At 41.4% G+C, this 20,645-nt stretch overlaps 2 protein-coding genes across 3 annotated transcripts in view; both read left to right on the plus strand.

Moving 5' to 3' along the window:
* The first annotated feature begins 766 nt into the window (after positions 1-766).
* On the plus strand, positions 767-8,825 carry pla2g3 (phospholipase A2 group III). 2 transcript variants are annotated; one of them, XM_062412816.1, is made up of 7 exons: positions 767-1,400; positions 4,265-4,421; positions 4,519-4,653; positions 5,615-5,964; positions 6,049-6,178; positions 6,655-6,765; positions 7,149-8,825. In XM_062412816.1, exons 1-7 carry the CDS (start codon positions 863-865, stop codon positions 7,387-7,389), a joined length of 1,662 nt encoding a protein of 553 aa, XP_062268800.1. In that variant the 5' UTR covers positions 767-862; the 3' UTR covers positions 7,390-8,825. The 2 variants fall into 2 exon arrangements, with proteins under 2 accessions (XP_062268800.1, XP_062268801.1); XM_062412817.1 differs by having other exon boundaries at positions 769-1,400; positions 4,289-4,421.
* An 803-nt stretch (positions 8,826-9,628) lies between these two features.
* Positions 9,629-20,645, plus strand: part of ttc28 (tetratricopeptide repeat domain 28) — a 142,956-nt gene continuing 131,939 nt past the window's right edge. Inside the window, exons 1-2 of the mRNA XM_062413151.1 lie at positions 9,629-9,887; positions 20,224-20,589. Of these exons, the coding sequence (XP_062269135.1) occupies positions 9,858-9,887; positions 20,224-20,589 (396 nt within the window). The 5' untranslated portion in view covers positions 9,629-9,857. The remainder of the gene's footprint in view (positions 9,888-20,223; positions 20,590-20,645) is intronic.

A 20,645-nucleotide genomic window follows, 5' to 3' on the forward strand; every position in this document is an offset into this window, starting at 1 on the left:
GGATGGGTGAGTTGTAAAGTCAACTTCAGGTTGACTTTACAGACAACCTGAAGTTAGAAACAGTTGTTGACCATATTAAATGTGACACACAGGAAGGAGACAGGAGGACAGACAGACATACCGTTATAAGCTCATGTCCAAACAGAGGCCATAAATTATGATTATAGATCAGTGTGTGTGTCTTTGTGTGTGTGTGTGTGTGTGTGAGTGTGTGTGTGTGTGTTGAGGGGGGGGGGGTATACTAAGTTAAAAAGCTGCACACTGTTTACATTTCAACCTTGCAACAGCTCAATCTCTTTTATCTGTGTGCTTGTTCTATGGGAGAAGGCGCCAATGACAAGAAAAGCAAATGGGCAAGATAGTAGTTGCAAGTTTATCTCATGTCATTTTATCAATCAATGTTGATTACTTTGTCACATTGTCACTGGAGTGTCTATTTAGTGTGAGTTGTGTGTGTTGGTGGCGTGCCAATCCTTTATCAATATACCAGTCACATTTTCAAACTGATAACCATCTGGTTTGTGGGTGTATGTATGTTTATGTGTGTGTGTGTGTGTGTGTGTGTGTGTGTGTGTGTGTGTGTGTGTTAATCAATATGTAATGTATCAGTGCAACTGTCAGCGAGAGAGTGTGAGTGGAAGAGAGAGAGGGGGGGGGGGAGCTAGTGAGATGTGACAGGTCACATGATTCCGTGTGGTTCAGTTTACTTTGGATGCACCACAGATCTCCCCCTCACGCCTCCTCCCGTCCTCATTTAAACCCGACCTGGAGGCTGCCACTTTGCCATAAGTTCGCCATTTGCTCCAGAGCCTGAAGCCTGTCAGCATCACTCACTCCGCATCCGGTCCGTAAACGCGCCACCATGACGCACATCTCTGCCCTGGTCCTCCTCACCTCATCCCTCCTGCTGTGGACGGCTGCAGAAGCCTCGCTCCTCTGTGTCTGGACCAAAGTTTTGCCGAACGACGACGTGCACCACAGCTTCCTCCGGCGGGACACTGCATCTCTGCGGCTGTACCACAGCGCCTGGTCCGGCGCGCACACTCTGCTCGGCTGCGCTTGGAGCGATGACGCATCGGTGATCCAGAACTATCTGTCTCTGTGCGCGGAGAACACGCACGACTTCACCGATCACCCGGATCCAAATGTACATTTGAACTCAGTGTTCGGGCCCGAGGAGCGGTGCGTCTCTCTGGACTCTCCATGGCTGGAAGGAGCGTGGTGGCCCTGGGTTAACAGGCCGCTGGGCAACGATGGAGGTCTCCCCGAGGCTGAGAAGAGTCAGGGTCAGGATGACAGGTCAGAGGTCAGGACCCATGTGCGTGTAAAGCGAGGTTTCATTGTACCTGGGACACTCTGGTGCGGCTCAGGAAACAAGGCGCTGTCATATGCTGATTTGGGTAAATTTTCTTAATTTCTACAAATTATTTCGGGTTATATAAAGATTGTGTGGAGACGAAAGCCTGGTATAAGACTAAAGGTATTTCCTAAGTTCCTTGTTCAGGTTATTGGTAAAATGTGAAGTGTGGTGAGGTTAGGGTTAGGGATGAATTGGTCATGGTTAAGCTTAGGGATAAGGTTACTGTAAAACGGTCCAAATTACGATATCTGGGCAAACCTGTGTGTGTGCAAATTATGCTAGAATATGCTTTCATATTCCATGTCTTGACTGCATTAACTAGAGAAATACTTTATACTCCAAGGCAATCTTCTTTTATTAGGATCATAAATAGCCTAGATGTTTCATTTAAAAACGTGTGGGTGTAATTGATGTCGGCTTATTAAAAGGATATCTCGGCAGTAGGTTGAGTTATAAATATAAGTCTCTGGAGGGACACAGTGGTCCCTCTGAATTGTTTGTTTAATGGAAAAAAAGTAATTCAGCTGGGTGCTAATAAAATGGTGGCATTTGGCACTACCTCTTCATGCTGTGACTAAAGGCAGTCTGCAGGGCTGCTGACTACTGCTACTGTAAAGCGTTTAGTTATCAAGATAACATTTTGATCATTTCTTGTCTTCATCTAGACAGTATAGACATGTCTGTGAACTATTTTCACAAGGTTTGATTGCTCCATAAGTGAGAAACTGATGTTTAAAGATAATTTATTTACATTGACTGCGATGGGGGACATGATGATAAAACATTTTCAAAAAGTCTGTTTTAGACGATTCAGTCGGACATTTCTCAGATTGCAAATAACAAGGCATGCAAATTATGTCATTTATTCTTGTGAACATTGGAATAATAATAATATCAACTTAGAATAAACAAGGAACCTATATACATGAGGCCTGGCAGCAGCTGACCTGGTTTGTGTAGAGCAGTGATTCTCAAATGGGGGTACGTGTACCCCTGGGGGTACTTGAAGGTACTCCAGGGGGTACTTGGGATTTTTTTTTTTATATTTTAAATTATCATCCATTCAAAAATCCTTGAAAAATTGTTATTTAACAAACATTCAATAAAATATAAGTGTAAGTTCATGAACTAAATTTTATATTCAGTAGGCTTTTCAATTTAATTATCCTAAAAAAACAGAATCTCCCCCATACCGATGGTTTGACCCAACCTGGCACACGCCACCTGTCATCACCTGTCATCACCTGCCTTGAAAACTTCAACAATGGAGTCGAGTTGAAGTGCAGCAGCAATGCTGCTGAAACACGGAGGGACAAGCGCCAAAGAAGGCGAAACCAGAGCAGAGAGCCTTCCCTAAACAACACCGTGAGAGCTTGTGCCTCTTCGGAGGGGCGCTAAAACGTAAACGTTTTCCGTTGTGAAGTTAATGATTCATAACAAGAAGTCCGCGTCTCTACCGGTACCCTTTCAAAATAAAAGCCTGTAATACAAAAGCGGAAATGAAATTGTATGACCTTAAAGCGAACAAATATTTCACAATAAAATAACAGAAAGACACTTCACCAATATTAACATTAACATAGATTGGGTTATTTACACTTTTTGTTTTTTTTCTGTGGGGAGAGATTAGCCAACAGTGGCATTAAGCCACCACATCTTCAGCGGTATCTCCAGACAAAACATGAAAGTCATGTTGGTAAGCCACCTGAGTTTTTTAAGAGGAAACTTTCTGAATTCAGGTCATCTCAAGACACGATGCGAAAAGCCTCCCAGAAGCAAGCGGAAACAAGCTACCTGTCAGTATTCTTTTCGATCCTTAAAGAAGATATTTTAAGATGATAAATATAAAAAAGATATGTTTTGAGCTAATCTTTTATTTAAAACTAAGTTAATGATTACTTTTTTGGAAAGAAGTGTTTAGCTATAATTAAGTTCATGAGTTCAGTTTGAGAACATATCTTTATTATGATCCCAAAATAGGTCACTTTAAGTTGATAATTATTTTGATGTGCACAAATCTTTATTTATATTGAGATAATAATAAAAGTCTTTAGTTATTTTTATATCTTTTTATTTCCAAATAGTTCAAGAGAGACCATTACAAATGAGCAATGTTATGGAAATTGATGGAGTTTTAAATTTGAATGTGTCTAGTTACAAGGATTAATAAATCACATTACATCTTTCTATCAACCAAAAATGCTTTGCGCTGGTCAGGGGGTACTCGGCAGAATTTTTTCTTCAAAGGGGGTACGTCACTGAAAAAAGGTTGAGAACCACTGGTGTAGAGAATGAGGTGGAGCTGGTTAGACGTCAGGTGACTGCAGGGACGATAAGACGAAGGGACAGGTGCTTGGATGGGTGGGACAATCAGGTGAGGTGGAAAAAGGAGGGAAACTCTGACAACATCTGGTGGAAGGCTGGATGAAGGCAGGTCTGGGGAGCTGGAAGACAGAACGTGGCCTGAGAGAAGTGAGCAGTGGCAGAAGAGAGGTGGAGCTGAGGAGCAGGGACAGGGACCATAGACTGTATGTTTTTAAAGATAGGGGTGCTACCATCTCCATCTTCATTTGGCGCCTGAGTCTGTGAATTCGTGCTTGCGTGAAGCCGCGGTATCGAGGTCCCTCAAGGGTCAGTCATGACATTTCACCTGCTTCTATAGGACCAAATTACGAATTACAACAAAACTTTGGTTCATGTCCCATCTGCTAACATGGAAGAGGCAGGGTTTATGACATCTATTCTGCAGCCAGCCACCAGGGGTGATCAAGATATTTTGGCTCTACTTTACAGAAGCTGGCGTGTCATCTATCATTATATACAGCCTATGATACACCTCTAAATCAGTGATATGACAACAAATTCTGGTCATGTTGTGGTAATATTATTCCCCCCCCTGCTCAGTCCCTCTTGCCTTGTCTTCTGCAGGAGTATTTTCGGACACAGACAGCTGCTGCCGGGAGCACGACCAGTGCAAAGACACCATCCTGTCCTTTCATTCTGAGTTTGGTGTCTTCAACAGCAACATCTTCACCATGTCTCACTGTGACTGTGACAACAAGTAGGTTTTTTTCATTACTCGGTCCATGTCACTTGATTTCCTGTATGTGCGTTCTGTGACTTCTCTAATAATAGACCTTACTTGTTTCAATTTACAGGTTTCGCAGTTGTTTAATGGAGGGGAATGACAGCATATCTGATGTGGTGGGATACACCTTCTTCAACCTGCTGAAGATGCACTGCTTTGAGTTCTCCCATCGACTCCAATGTCAACAGAGAAACTGGTTTGGAATGTAAGTCCATTTTTGAATAAGTTTGTATTGTATTTTGATTTCACATCAATAAATCTGATTTGGGATTTATCAGTGATGAAAACAACTGCATATTTCACCCACTGTCCAAACAATCACATTTACCTCCAGCTGCATTTAGTCATGCAGATAGAATTGTGTTTATCCAGGTTTTGTGATATCTCTCACTCAGAATTTTCCATCCAGTTTAGAATTTCTAGTAATGGTTGGACTTGATTGTTATATTTGTATAAGCATTCATAGTCCCCTGAGGATGCATCTGAATGACTTGTATGGTAACTGGCGCACCTGGAGGTAAAATCTTTTGAGGTGGTCCCAAGATTAGTGTAAGCTATTGCTAAGATTTTGATTGACGTACACATTTGTGTACGTCAATCAAGGTCCAAATTCAAGGTCCAAAATTCAATGCTTTGGTTTATGATCAAAAACCTGAAAAGAACTACATCCGCTTAAGTTGTGTTGTGTATTTACAACTAAACTAGAAGCTGAACTAAGATGGTGAACATGGTAAATGTTGTACCTGCTAAACATCATTGTGACTGTCTTCATGTCAGCATGTTGGCATTTAGCTCAAAGCTCTGCTGTCATGTCGTATCTGCTTAAGCCTCACAGAGTTGCTAACATCATGTACATCAGAACAATTAAGAATATCGACTCTAAAGTTGCCAGGTCGCATAGCTTAGCATCATCGCTTGATTTTTTCTGTTGTTAAAATTAAACACACCACTTATTAACTGTTTAAAATTTGAGGCGCGGGAGAAGGGACAGAGCAAGGCCAACTGTTTCCAATGCTACTAGTGACTGTGCGAGGTTAAGCAAACAGACTTTATCGATTGAGCCTTCCTCTCTCACTTGCTGTAAAATTAGCATGTATTTGTATATATATATATAAAAATGTCATTCTCATCCTTCAAATGACTTCAACCTCTGTTGCTATTTACAGGTGTAAAGAGACTAAAATGGCTGTGTATGCTGAGGTCCATTCCCCCAAACCATACGAGTCTACCAATTCAAGAGAGGCCGGCATGAATGGCACCATCTCCAACACCACCGCTCCTGCAGAGTTCCCAGAGAGCATCACGTCCCACCCACAACTTTCCTCCATCACAGTCCCTACACCTTCAACAAGTTCCCCCTCCTCCTCCTCCCTCGCTCCTGTTACCAATGTCACCCCCCCAACGGTCACAACCATATCAGAGAAACCTACTGGATCAGTACCTGAGAGTAGAAACCATCTGAGCACCCCACCCATCCACACCCAAATGGTGACTGAGCTGGACGCTAATATCTCAGGTATTTAATATTGCATACATTTCTCCAGCCCTTCAGTTTATAGCATCACACGACAATTAAGGAATTGCTGCTTCGTATCCACAGGGATGCAACTATCGTGTGGTGTTTATAAGGATCTCGATGAGTGCAGACACAAGATCCTTCCTCAGCGGATGAAATATGGCATCAACAACCCAGAGCCCAGGACACTGTACCACTGCAATTGTACCAAAAGGTAAATAAACCTTTTCCAGGTAATAAATTCAGATCAGACCAAAAAAATTGCTTTTTTGCAACAAAAAAAAAAACCTATCAGTTTATTAGAGGCGGGGATGTGTCACACAGTGTATGGAGTACGCAAATTTATTTAACCCCAGAGTAAATATTAGGAGTGCTATTTGCAGAGCATGTGTAGACTTTGTGACCTTCTTGTTTTAGGTATGTACAAAGACATACAAGGCAGACATGGTGTGGTGTTTCATAACAGTAGTGTCCTCGTAGATTCCCAGACACACTGTTGCATAAGGTGTACCGGTTCTCTAAATCTTCACAGAATTGATATAGTGTCCTTGGCTAATATAGTATCAAAATCTCATGTTTGCACTTCACTTTTTCCTTTGGCAGTCCGTCCATCCTCTGTAATTATGTTCCTTTTTTTCTTTGGCAAGTCTTTTGGTCTCTGATGTTTGTTTTGTCTTGCTGTCCTTTCAGATTATTCCAGAGTTTGGTTAAACAGAGACAACTGACCGAAGTACATTCTCTTCTGCTCGGACGCGTGTCTGGATCTTGCTTCTTCCCACAGGACTGCACTACAGGCAAAACGTCAGTACACAGTCACACAGTCACTGTAGATGAATCCACATAACATGAAAAGAACTGAAAAACTGCGTGACTTATTAGTCCTGTAAATAAATACCAATTTAAATAAAAATTCAAATGAATTCTCCAGTAAAACAACTCCTTTACAGAAAAACATATATTTCAGCATTGTTTTCTGCTGTAGATGCATGAGGTGGGGCTTGTGTTACTTCATATATTGTTTGATACTTTAGTCCAGTGGTTTCCAACCGTGAGGTCAGGCCCCTCAAAAGGCTCAACAGCAGCAAGAGAGCATGATATTAGAAGTATAAAGCAGCATTAAATGGATGTACTGTACTGAAGTTATTATAGCATCATAAAACCATCATTGCTTCTTTGTTTTACAGCTGTACAGCAGTCCTGGTCAAGGCAGACCTTCCTCAGCTCGAGCAGAAGAGTGGTGCTGAGGTGGAGGAGCAGCGCCATCTACAGGCAGTGCAACTGAAGGTCAGGAGGCCAAACACCAGGATAGCTAAAAGAAAAAGCCGAGCTGTGAAGCTCCACAGACTGTGTCTAAGGATGACACGGCCCAAACAAATGAACAAGAGCGGGAAACAAGGTCAAAACACTCAGGGGCCAGCTGTATGAAGAAGAGAGCTTGTCTGCAAGGGAGTATTATGGAGACCCAAAGCTTCTGATACTGAATAAGAACATAAGACATCATGAAGTTAATAATCATATGAATATATACATACAAAATATACATACCAACAAAACACACCATTCCATAAGGTAGTAGGGTGAAGTGAGGGGAACTTATTCCTGACATGGTCCCAAGATTTATACAGAAAACATAAAAACACTCTGGAAAAGAATTTTAAATCTTACAAACAAAAACTGCCCAAATTGTAAAAGCAGCAGGGTGGAAGATCACTTCATAATTATGAGCTGATTCACAGTTACGCCCTGATTATTTCACAACTGCAAGGTCTACATATATTAATATGATTGCTTTATAATCCTTACACACATTAACTGCACTGCACATGTGGAGGCTGGAGCCAATCCCAGCTGAGAGGGCACATGTTTCATCCTGGACAGATACTCAGGGTGTCCCAGGGTTGACAAATAGAGACAAACGACCTTTTAAAGTCATAGTCCCACCAAAGGCAGATCAATCACACCCACACAGGCATAGGGAGAACATACCAGCTCTGCACAGGAAGGCCTCATTATGTCTTGTTTATTTATCACTTTGGGTCCCCAGTTTATATTGTAATATTTTGTATTTATAATGTATCATCAGGGATGTGGTAAAGCTTAGCTTTCAAACTTTGAAACAAATGTTTTCAAAAGAATAAATATACTTTTGTCATGTAATAGCAGCAAAGGCATAGTTGTAACTAATGACATTATTTAAAACAGCATTTAATTGAGTTGTGGCAGTTCATAAGCCCTGGATCCATCATTAGAATTATCTTCCATAAACATCTATAGTGCATATTGGTTGTTGTTATGCAGAATATATAATAACAAGGAGGTCAATGTTTAGTCACCTTTTTATGCACCACTGAGACTGTTCAAAATTCCCCATTAGCCACCGATGAGGATACTCAGGTCTGTCCTTATTACTTCTGAGAGTGTTTGCTAGTTTTAAAACCTCCAGAGATTGTTCTAATGATATTCTTAATAGCTTTAAATTTGAAATGTTTAAAGTGCAAATATAAGTCTAGTTTAAATTAAACTATATTATTTAGTATTTCCCCATATGATGGATGTTATATTTAGCCGGAATACAACTTAATAGTTCAATGAATAAATATAAAGTGAAAAACTTTTCATGTAATATACGCCCAAACGTCAACCGTTCATGTATTGAAGTGTCAGCTCTTGTTACTTGTGAATGTTTTAACTGTATTGTTTGAGTTGTAGACTGATGCACATTATGTTGTTAGCACCATAATGACAAAGGAAAGTGTACAAAGGGAACATTTATGTAAATATTTGTACATAACAAAACATGTTTTGATGTGTGAAGGAAATGTATGACTTGTGATTTAAATGAAGAATCTGACCATTTTTAATATTGCTTTCATTACTTTCATTTTAGAGGACTTTCTTAGATGAGAAGATTGACACTACTCTTATGTTTATACCACAAATTCTACACAAGAGTGAGCAGCGGTTAGCTTAGCATAAAGGCTGGAAAGAAGTGGAAACAGCGCTTTGGCTTCACTTTTGGAAAGCAGTCAAGTCGTCCATATTCATATACAGTCAGAGTTGGTTGGCTGGCCGGGGCTAGCTGGTTAGCATGCTAACTTTGGCAGAAGATAAGCAAAAGAGAGCTAACATTAGAAATAAAGTGGATGAATGAATAAAGGAAGGAATTTTGATGCTGAATCCACAGTGAGCGTGCTCCATTAAACAAACAACAGTTGTAGCTATAGAAAACAAACCCTACATATAGCACCTTTAATGGATATGAGAGTGGTATCAACTTTTCAAACTATAACTTTGCACATGCGAAATGAAAATGTAAAAAAAACGTTTTAAAAACATGCACGCTATTTGCTTCCTGCTGTTTAGACTACAAAGGCTACACGTGTTTGATTATTTATTGTTTTGTGGGTTTATCCTAATAAAACCAAAAGAAAAGAAAAGAACGATTTATTCCATTATTTCCTCCTCAGACTGAAGTCGGGTCTGAGCAGTGATGTGCACGGGGAGGCTGCAGACACACGGATCTGTCAGGTAACTCTACTCCTCTCTGATGTCATGATCGTGTAATTGAAACCTGGGGGCTGGAGGCTGCAAGCGCGGAGCCGGACCGGATCCCCGCCTCTCACCGGACTAACATTCCGCCAAGGAGAGGAGATCGTCTGTGGGAACATGGCGCATTTACTCTGGATTAACTTTCCCCAGGAAGAAAGGCTCCGCCGGGTCGTCACGTAGCGCACACGTCTCCCAAGCCGAACTTGTATCTGCTACTAACAAAGCGCGGCGGACCGTTAACTTTCGCCTCGGAGTGGATGGTGGCGGAGAGGCTTCCTGTCCCCGCTTCACCGTAGCGGCTGTGGGATGAAAGTTTGGAGCCGCTGTCGCCGGATTTAGCAGCGATGGAAAAGCAAAGGACGAGGAAAGAGAAGGTAAGAGCCCTGGAAGCGAGGGGGTTTACTCGGCTAGGGGTCTGGACAGATGGCCCGGCGCGCTGTCTGGGTGTCAGTGGGCAGAAGAAAGGGAGCTCCGACACGGTGACAGTTCCCAGACAGACAGGCTGCCCACCATCCTGCAGGATCCATCTGAAAAGCAGCTCACACCGAGCTGCCATCTGACCGCTGCCGGGCTGCATGGAGGCTGCACGGAGCCACTGCCATGCAGCCTCCCTGCTCCACTTCCCTGCTCAACTTCAGAGCCTCCAGGCTGTGGATGCCTCCATGCTGAGGGGCCACTTGTTGACTCTAGAGTCAGGGAAGCACAAGCTACATTAAAAAACATTAGTAGCTTTAGAGCTGCAGGGCAAAAGGAACCAATGTCCTTATTTAAACAAAAGGAGTTGGCAAGACGAGGCTAATTCATCTGTGTGGCATCTTTCAACAACAAAGTCAAATAGACAATAACACAAAATATAAGAGATACAATTTAAATAAAGAAACAGATTAGGTTCAGTAACAGTAATCTATCATATTTTACTGTAAAATATAATAAAAGTTAAAGGGATAGTTCACCCAAAAACCTCTTAGTTCACTCATTATCTACTCCCAAATTTGCCGATGGAGGGTTCGGGTGTAGTTTAATTTAAAGCAGTAACTACAGGATACCACAACAGTAGATTTAAAGTCTGGAGTTATCAAAACCTGAAAAAAACTAATGAAGGTAAAATAAAGTCAACGCTACAGGCACAAAAACAAGACATCATGAAAGCAGATGTGTAACAGGGAGTTTTAGGAATTGATTTCAACACTGATTCTGTTTAGTACTAGACAGATTTGAGCCGATCATAGATTTATCAGTGTTGTTGTCAATGTTGAACGATAAGTAGCTTCAGTAATAACCGGGACTGTAAACTGTCCCAGTCATTTGTTATCTGAGTCCCAATTCTTTACAAATCAAATATCAGGTCCTGTATCAAGATAATTCATTCATGCCAAAAATACGCCAAATATTTTTTCTCAGCATTGACCCCAAAATCTAGAGTCAGTTGAGATATGTGTTGTGACAATTTGCAGGAAATGTCAGTGTAGAAAGGCCAAATGCACGTCTGAGGTTATTCGTAAACAGTGTCCCTGGAACTGGAACCAGTACAACTGCTAACAAATCGAATTGTCATATATCCGGATTGTTTTTCAATCCAAAAATTCCAATATTCAAACAGTTTCTCCATTGTGAACATTGAGTACAATTCTAAGTTTTAAATAATTTTCAAAAACAGCAACAACAACATTTTGGTTGATTCCCCTTCTAACATTTGAGAGACTTAAGGATTAATCAGTTTACCTCTGCCAAGGAATTTGTTTTCCGCCCTGTCTGTTTGTTGGATTTTCACCAGGATTGCACAAAGACTACTCAACAGATTTCAATGAAACTAGTTGGAAGGATGGGACAGGGGTCAAAAAAGATTTCTTAAAATTTGGGTCACTTCCTTATTACATTTCTAGATAGTGAGTTTTTTGATTTCATTCACAAATTCCCCAGTGAATAATGCATGAATCCTGATGAAAAAAATCCATCAGACTTTTATTACGAGTTCATAAAAGTTGACTAGTATTCTAGTTGATCAATGGAAGGGTGATCAGAGAGCGTATAAATCCGCCGATGCTAAAGCCCTATCTCAACATGTTAAAGAAAGTAAATAGGTCTGTCCCTTTGTGTGGATATATGCCCAAATTGAATGGGTCCATGCCTCACCACTCCACAAAATGTCATGGGAAATCGGTTTAGTACTTATTGCCTAACCCTGTAAACTAAACAACATATGAACAAATACCAAAACTTATTTTGAAAGTATTATGTCTGTATTACATCTCAGAAACATTCCTATCATAATTTCCCTGAGACTGAGGTGGTGTTTCACTTCGTCCATCAATCAGTCCAAAAAGAAAAAAAAAGGGTTAGGGTTAGCTTGACAATTTAGAGAATTATTAAATGAGAATAGTAATATATTGATAGTTGTCTATTAACTTATCAATTATTTAATTAATCATTTCACCTGTGATCCACAGTAATATCAGCTGGGCTCTAATTCTTTGATTCAGCTAATCAGAGCCATACAATTACCTTATAATAAAAAACATGTTATCTTTAGTCTTAATCCCTGATTCTACTCATAGTTATCATATTAACAGGTATCCTTGCTTCATATTCTGCACGTGACTTCATGTAATAGCAACTAGTTGTCTCAGCTCATCACCTACAACATGACTCATATTAAAAGAACAGAGGTTCACTTTCAGGGCCACAATTTCCTCTCACTCAGGTATTCAGCTGCACAGTTTATGTCTGTGTCTCTGTGTTGTTCTCCAGGAATGTACTCCCTTTGACCTGATCTGAAAAAAGGGGCTGGGAATAGTAAGACAGGAGACAGGGGAAGTGAGTGTGTGTGTGTTTGTGTGTGTGTCTGCATGTGTGTGTGTGTAATCTTGGAAGGACTTGAACAGGATATTCATGTTGTGTTCCAGTCTTTTTTGTCCATTTTACATTTGTGTGTGTGTGTGTGTTTGTGAGAGAGAATGGTGTTCCTCCAGCTTGAACTCTTTCCTGTGCAAACTCATGTTCAGGCAGCCTAAAATTATTTTTCTATAAAGTATTAGTGTGTGTGTGTGTGTGTGTGTGTGTGTGTGTGTGTGTGAGTTTGTGTGTGTGCACTCTAATGTTCAAGCCAGCAAATACATATCTATTAGTTATTGTGTCAGCAATGACAAAAAAATAACAAACTGTCAGTGCGAACGTCCTGCTGAGTGACTTAGTGCCACTTATCTTGTCAACAGTCTATCGTACTTCTCACTGTGTGTGTGTGTGTGTGTGTGTGTGTGTAAATAAACTGCCACAGACGTATATACAGACCATGTGACACAACAAATCAACATGAGCTTAATTTAAGCTGCATTACAAAGTCACAAAACAAATTCATGTCAGGGCAATTTAATGACTCATCTGGATAATTTGCAGTTTTAGTATAACATTGATTTATTTGTTGCTTTTAGAGAGCAATGCCGTATTTCCCACTGTGTTAAATGGGAACATGAGATTGACACTAGATTTGTAAACTACAAATAAGTAGTCATATTGCATTTTCTTTTCTTTTTTTTTTACATGTGCACAGATTTTAATTATAGTCTCTTTGCAACAACCTCACAACAGCAGACACACCATCACATTCAAATTGTCATATACATTTGATTAGTAATCAGAGCTGAGGCTGAACTATTTTTGTGCAGGGGTCCAGAGCACAGGTGGGAGAGGCTTACCTGAACAATACATATTTATATACTACTGCATGTATTCACTTAACCTCACCTTTTCAAAATAGTTCAAAAGAACCAGCCTTCTCCAACATATATCCTCCAGTATATTTATAATTCAGGCTCTCTTAAAGTTACTGAGCCATTTCCTCAACTAAGCTTTGTAAATCAGTTTTGTGACATGAACTGCAAATGCTGTTGTCTAATTTCAGAATAAAGGTCTCTCCGACTGCCCTCAGTAAACTATATTCACCATGAAGCAAACACAGAATGTGCAATATCCTGCAATATCTTGGAGATCCAACTATGGTCAACCCCTACTGAAAAATCTTTTATAAAATGAACAATTTCACAAACAGTACCTCTGCCCTATATTTCTAAATGTGGGTGTGTAAATGGTACATGGCAGCAGCAGGTACCATGTAACAATGTTTTTTAACAAAAAAAGGCTAAATTGGTGACTCTGGGTGTTTCCTTAGAGTCTGTCTCGCTCAACAAGGTCGCCCTCTCACAGCTCATGAGACCTGGGTTGTTGCAGGATGACGGAGGTGGAAACGGTAGAGAGGAGTTTGGATTCTAGAGAAATTGTTATGGCTGAATATTTTTCTGATGTGGACAATGTTAAGAAGCACTTGGCACAAGATGGCCATTCCTAGTTGTTTGAACTGGAGTATACGGACGAAGTGCTCCAGCAAATTGATTTGTGAGTGAGGAGAGAGAGAGCCAACAAGCAGAGGAGGGACAACAAGCTGCTGCGCGGTTCCCAAGCTCTGGAAACCGATGATGTTCCTGTGGGTGCTGTGACTTTATGCCCACAGAGGAAGAATGTTAAAAAGAATGCAAAAAATACTTTAATGGACATTTTGTGGACTGCTGCTGTTGCCCCATACGATTACACTGTGGCCACGGCTGTGTTGAGACTGTAGAGAGGATCTGCTGGAGAGATTCTAAAAGTTTTACACGTACCAGTAACCTAAATACCAGAATAACTATTTAAGTAAAAGTAGTATTAGTTCACAGTGTATACATACTCTGCAACATGTCAAGTCCTGCGTTCAAAACTTTATTTGAGTTGAAGCAGTGAAAGGAAAATAGACTCCAAATTTCAACTATCAAAGTCTTCACTATGCAGAACTCACTACTTTATTGACTTTTGACTGGCCTAATTTATAATGCTATGATCATTTATGAGTCGACTTCATTTTGTAGGATTCATTTGAAGTGGCAAAGTAAAGAGTAAGTAAAAGATGAATTGGGTGGAGTGAAAAAAGTGCATTACTTGCTGTAAGTGTAGAGTAGAAAATGAATAATTACTTAAGTACTCAATCTTGTACTTAGCTATAGTACTTGATTAGATATATAGTACTTATTTATTTTCTCATACTCCAACTGTGCTTTTGTGGAGACATGAAGCCACACAGTGGTTTAAAGAGAACTAATCACCCGTTCTGGAGCTTTTAACTGAGCCATTAGTCAAACATGGAACAAATCAGTCAATGCATCAAACTCCACTCTCATATTTTCCACTTTTCACTTGAACTCACTGATGCTCCCTCTGCATGTGCACCCATTGTGTGCAGGTGCTTCCTCATAGGTTCCAGTGTGCTCAGTGTTCTGTTTAAAAAACACAAATGTGTTCAAGTCCCACACAAAAGGTCATCTTTGTGATTGCAAAGGTCACACCAAAGTCCCCACAGTGCATGTTCTCCTGTTCAATAGTAATAGGATTAGAGCTTTACGTCTTTCGATATGTTGCTTTCGTTGTTTACTTCCGCAAACACAACCCTGGTTACCTGTTAAACAAGCTCTGCTTTCTATCACGTCTTATATATTTGTGTTTTATATCGATATGATGCACCCATTAATAGCGATGGCACCTTTTCAGAGAGCAGCTATAGAATTGGCATTTCCAGAGGACTGTGAAAAGTGTAAATTGGCTCCATGGATCAAGCACTACTGTGTCATAGTTCCCCTCAGGGCTGCAGCCAACAATGAGGACACATATGTCAGGCTGTCAACGTCCTCTTTCTGGACAACCAAAGGGCTTTTAGGCGCATTGAGGGGAGTTGACAGCTGTTCCTCGTATTTAAAAAATTCAATACATTTATATGGAACAATACCGGTATGAATCCACAATAAAAGTCATTAGACTCTTGTTATTTGAACGTGGACACACTCATTAATATCAGCAACCGTAACATGTCTGATCCAGATCTATGAATTATTCTCTGAGAAATCTATGAAAATGTTGACAAACACCCTACCTCATGTTAAATGATTTGGGATCTTTCCTGACCCCCTTCCAACTTTCGTGGTAATCAGTCCTGTAATTTTCACATAATCCTGATCACTAAGTAGCAGACAGAGAGAGAGACGAGAGATGGAACCATAACCTCCTTGGAGGAAGTAAACATAGCTGTAGAAATCAGTGTGTCTCAATCAGACTCGATCTCGCACACTGAGGCCTTGGAGACACTATTTATGGGAAAATAAATGAGTCTGTAATTGAATATATTTCCTCTGGAGAGAACTGTGTATGACTTGGGTTAAAACATCAATAAATAAAGAGACGGTGACAAGAATGCATGAATTGAGTTATTTGATAGCAGAGCTTTAATCATCAATCAAATTTATCAATCAAATTTTATTTGTATAGCCCATATTCACAAATCACAATTCGTCTCATAGGGCTTTAACATGGTGTGACATCCTCTGTCCTTAACCCTCAGCAAGAGTAAGGAAAAACTACTAAAAACCCTTTTACAGGGTGAAAATACACCTCAGAGAGAGTAACATGTGAGGGATCCCTCTCCCAGGACAATAGATGTAGGAGAACATCATAAAGATTAAAGTTTTTAGCAGCATTGATGAGGGTTAACATTTTGAAGGATAACTTCAATACTATATATCAAACAGTCCTGCTACAATCATAGTCTATGGTCAGCAGCCAGCATGATCATGATCCACAATCAAGGTCGGATGCCACTATAGTCCACGGTCCTTTAATGCATTTAAACTTGTAAGTAATGTAGCAGAACAACTAAATATGATATGAATTATCAAGCAACACTTTTTAGAGACTTTCCTTTGGGTGGCCTGAATTAAATCCTTTCCCTGCTCCAGTCCCTGTTACAAAGTCTGTGGCAAGATCACTGACAAAAAACAGACATAAATCTCGCTATTAACAGACGGCCGCTTCTGATTGGTTCCGAATGATTCCCGTTGCCATCTTTCAGAGGCATAGTGTACTTGATTAAAAAGGCCATGAGTAAAACAGAGGGCACTGAGGCAGCACTCACTGTGCACCAGGAGTCACCTGATGAGCCAAGATGGAGAAGCTTAATGTGTCATTTGCGGGAAGTCTCATGTACATAAATAAGAAGTACTAAAGAGCTGCTGTGTTGATAGGGATTTGTCCTGCTCTCTGACCAATAGAGGAAATCATACTAGTTGTTCTGGATCACCACTCCGACTTTGACTGACTGTGTTTACAACAGTCTAATGCTGCTGCTGCTGCTGCTGCTTCTGCTGCTGATGATGATGATCATTATTGCTGCCAAATTACTACTAATTTCCCTTTTTATTATTATTTTCAACACCTGCATACATCTGTCCCTTTCACCTCACACAGCTTCTTTGCCTCACATATCTCCTTTTTGTACTTAGCAACCACCCTAGTGGGAGCTGCCCAACGTAAATATAAAATGTCTTAACCTTTGGTCATTTTCTTGCCTCTCACTCAAAACGCTCCGTTGAAGTTTTAGGAATCCCTCCAGTCTGCATATTTGAAGTGTGTATACAAAGATTTAAGTGTGTTTTTGTGTATGTGTGTGTGTGTGTGTGAGAGAGAGACAGAGAGGAACAGAGGGGTATAATGAAGGCCTTGGTGTAAGCTCTGGTGAAAGGACAAATTTGGAAACACCAGATCAGGCAGGGAGGCAGCGCCTCAATGTTAAAGCTACAGAGAGCCAACCTCAGTGTGCACATTTTACACAAGGTTTCAGCGGGTGTGACAGCCAAACGAACAGAAACCCTCATCTGACTGTCTGAGTCGCTGTCTGACTCTCCTCCTCTCTCTCTCCATCTCCCTGAGGAGTTTGAGCCGTTACCACCGAACAGAAGAGAAGAGTGCACGCAGCAGTTTGGTCCCAGTGACTCCAGTATCATATCATGCAAATGAGGCTGCTGCAGTTTCTGGGTCGTCCCTGGTAGTGTTCTGATTGCAATAAGTCATTTTTATGAAAGCAGCCGAAAGCACGTTCACAATCCACACTTCAACTGGGTAGCGATGACAGATGTGCTTGGAGGCATGTTTCTGGTTTGGTGCTCCATGTATCCCATCTGTGAGAACATGATATCTCAGGAACGCCTAGGGAGTTTCTTTAAATGTGGCATTTTGATTGATGATCTTGACTCATTTGATCAACCTGACCTTTGAAGCTTACTGGCACAGAATACATGGCACCTCGTGTTCCTCCTGTGAGAGGGCAGCTCTCCCCACTGAGTGACAGCATATAGCACTTAAGTAGGGCTGAGTATAGGATAAAAAGCTAGGTCTACAATAGGTATCATGATGCAGGGGTTGGATTATATATGTCACAATAAATTGCGATACTGTAAGCAAGGCAATATATTGCCATTTCGTCTAACTTTAGGAATCAATCAATCAATCAATCAAATTTTATTTGTATAGCCCATATTCACAAATTACAATTCATCTCATAGGGCTTTAACAGGGTGTGACATCCTCTGTCCTTAACCCTCAGCAAGAGTAAGGAAAAACTACAAAAAACCCTTTTAACAGGGTAAAAATATGTAGAAACCTCAGAGAGAGCCACATGTGAGGGATCCCTCTCCCAGGACGGACAGAAGTGCAATAGATGCCACGTGCAGGAGAACATCATCAATAATCAAAGTCTCTAGCAGCATTGATGAAGCACAGTCCATGCTCAGCAACCATCCAGACCACGATCCACCATCCAGACCAGACGCCACTTCAGTCCTCAGTCACCGTCCACCGCCGCCCACCAGGAGGACCCATCACAAGCCACCACTGCGGTCCTGGTCCACCGCCCGTGCCCAATGCCAACGCGACACAGGGTCCGCCACCAGCACCACGATCAGCCCACATGACTCAGAATCCGCCACACTGGATCCAACACCGCGACCCCCGGTGCGCGATCCACAAACCGTAATCCATGGTGCGGCCACAGAGGCCCTGGATCTGCGGGTGATAAAGCAAAGGGATTCCGGGGAAGGGGGATAGGGATGGAGAAGAGGAAGGAGAAGCTGGAAAGAGAAGCTCCGTGTGTCATGTGTCATAAAATAGAACAAGTAACGTTCTGGCGCACTAATTAGCTCTAACTATAAGCTTTATCAAAAAGGAAGGTTTTGAGCCTACTTTTAAACGAACAGATGGTGACTGCCTCCCGAACTGAAAGTGGTAGATTATTCCACAGCCGAGGGGCTTGATGGCTAAAAGCTCTGGCTCCTACTCTACTTTTAGAGAATTTAGGGACGACAAGTAGGCTTGAATTCTGGGAGCGGAGTGCTCTAGCGGGTTTATAAGGTATTAACAGCTCTTTAAGGTATAAAGGCGCTATATTATTAAGGGCCTTGAAGGTGAGGAGGAGAATTTTAAATTCTATTCTAGATTTAACTGGAAGCCAGTGTAGCGATGCTAATATTGGAGAAATGTGCTCTCTTCTCTTTGTTCTCGTCAGGACACGTGCTGCAGCATTTTGGACAAGCTGTAGAGTCTTTAACGACTTCCTGCTGGAGCCTGATAATAATGAATTACAATAGTCCAGTCTCGATGTAAGAAAGGCGTGGACTAGTTTTTCTGCATCTTTTTGTGAAAGGACATGTCTAATTTTTGAAATATTACGCAAGTGGAAAAAAGCGGTCCTAGAAATTTGTTTTAAGTGACTATTAAAGGATAAATCAGGATCGAAGATCACTCCCAAGTTCCTGACTGTTTCATTGGAAGCAAGGGCAATGTCGTCTAGCGCAGCTATATCATTAGATAATGCAGCTCTAAGGTGTTTGGGGCCAAGTATTATAACCTCTGTTTTGTCTGAGTTTAATAAGAGAAAATTGCGGGTCATCCAGGTTTTTATGTCCTTGAGACATGTTCGAAGTTTAGTTAATTGATTACTTTGTTCAGGTTTTATTGACAAATATAACTGGGTGTCATCCGCATAGCAGTGGAAATTTACCGAGTGTGTCCTGATAATGTTTCCTAGTGGAAGCATATATAATGAGAATAAAATTGGGCCGAGCACAGAGCCCTGTGGAACACCATGATTAACTTTGGTGCGCACAGATGACTCATCATTAATTTGCACAAATTGGGAGCGATCAGAAAAATACGATTTAAACCAGTTAAGGGCGGTTCCATTAATGTTAATTAACTGTTTTAGTCTTTGTAATAAAATTTGATGGTCAATTGTGTCGAATGCTGCACTGAGATCTAACAGAACGAGGACAGACACAAGTCCCTGATCTGAGGCTATTAAAAGGTCATTAGTGACTTTTGCCAAGGCTGTCTCTGTACTGTGATTGGCTCTAATGTAGGAAGACCACTACATTGTTAAAGGTAGGGTATGAAAACACGTTTTATCCCATTTGATGAAATCTTCTTCACTTCCTGATAGCCATCAATAAATAAAGTCGTCTGGAAAATAAAATAAAAAGTCTGCATCCCTCGTAGGACTGCGACGAACATGACCAATCATTTCATTCTGATGGAACAAAATGATCTGCTGGCGAACCTGTCACTAACTGACCAGCCTGCATGCACCCTGCCTGTGCTGCAGGGGATCGAACCACCTTCCTTCTAGTTAATGGACAACCCTCTCTACCTCCTGAACTGCACAGCTCAGTTTGTTGTTGTTGATGTGTGACTCTTGACCAATGTTGATTGATTAATGGAGTGATCATTTCAGCCGTAGTTACAAGACATTTAACAGATGTCTCTCTCTCTCTCCTCTTGTATTCCTCTACCTTCCCATCTACTCCTCAGTTCTCCCTGTTTGGTTCTCGCTCCACCAGCAGGACCACCTCCAACCCTCCTTCTTCATCCTCCTCCTCTTCGTCCCCTGGGATACCTTCAGCGGCAACACTGAAAAGGGTGGAACGACCAACGGGCTGCAGCCCCTCCGGCCTGAGCAAAGCCGAATTCCTGGAGCGTGTGCGTCGCAGTAACCAAGCCTGCCAACAGGGGGAGTATGGGCTGGCTGTGCGTCTGTACAGCGAGGCCCTGACCGCTGACCCCCAGAACTGTATCCTCTACAGTAACCGCTCGGCGGCCTATCTCAGACTGGGTCAGTACAGCACTGCTCTGGATGACGCAGTCAAAGCTCGTCTCATCAACCCCAAATGGCCCAAGGTAAGAGTTTGTTGCTAAAACACACACTCCAATGACTGGGAAATACATTTTATTCA

This window comes from Platichthys flesus, chromosome 19, assembly GCF_949316205.1.
Source record: "Platichthys flesus chromosome 19, fPlaFle2.1, whole genome shotgun sequence".
In the NCBI taxonomy this organism is placed as follows: Eukaryota; Metazoa; Chordata; class Actinopteri; order Pleuronectiformes; family Pleuronectidae; genus Platichthys; species Platichthys flesus.

Excerpts from the sequence above, each read along its gene's own strand:
- pla2g3 (XM_062412816.1), top strand. The coding sequence starts at position 863 with ATGACGCACATCTCTGCCCTGGTCCTCCTCACCTCATCCCTCCTGCTG. Across the intron at positions 4,422-4,518 it reads CACTGTGACTGTGACAACAA|GTTTCGCAGTTGTTTAATGG; the intron begins GTAGGTTTTTTT and ends TTCAATTTACAG. Across the intron at positions 4,654-5,614 it reads CAGAGAAACTGGTTTGGAAT|GTGTAAAGAGACTAAAATGG; the intron begins GTAAGTCCATTT and ends TGCTATTTACAG.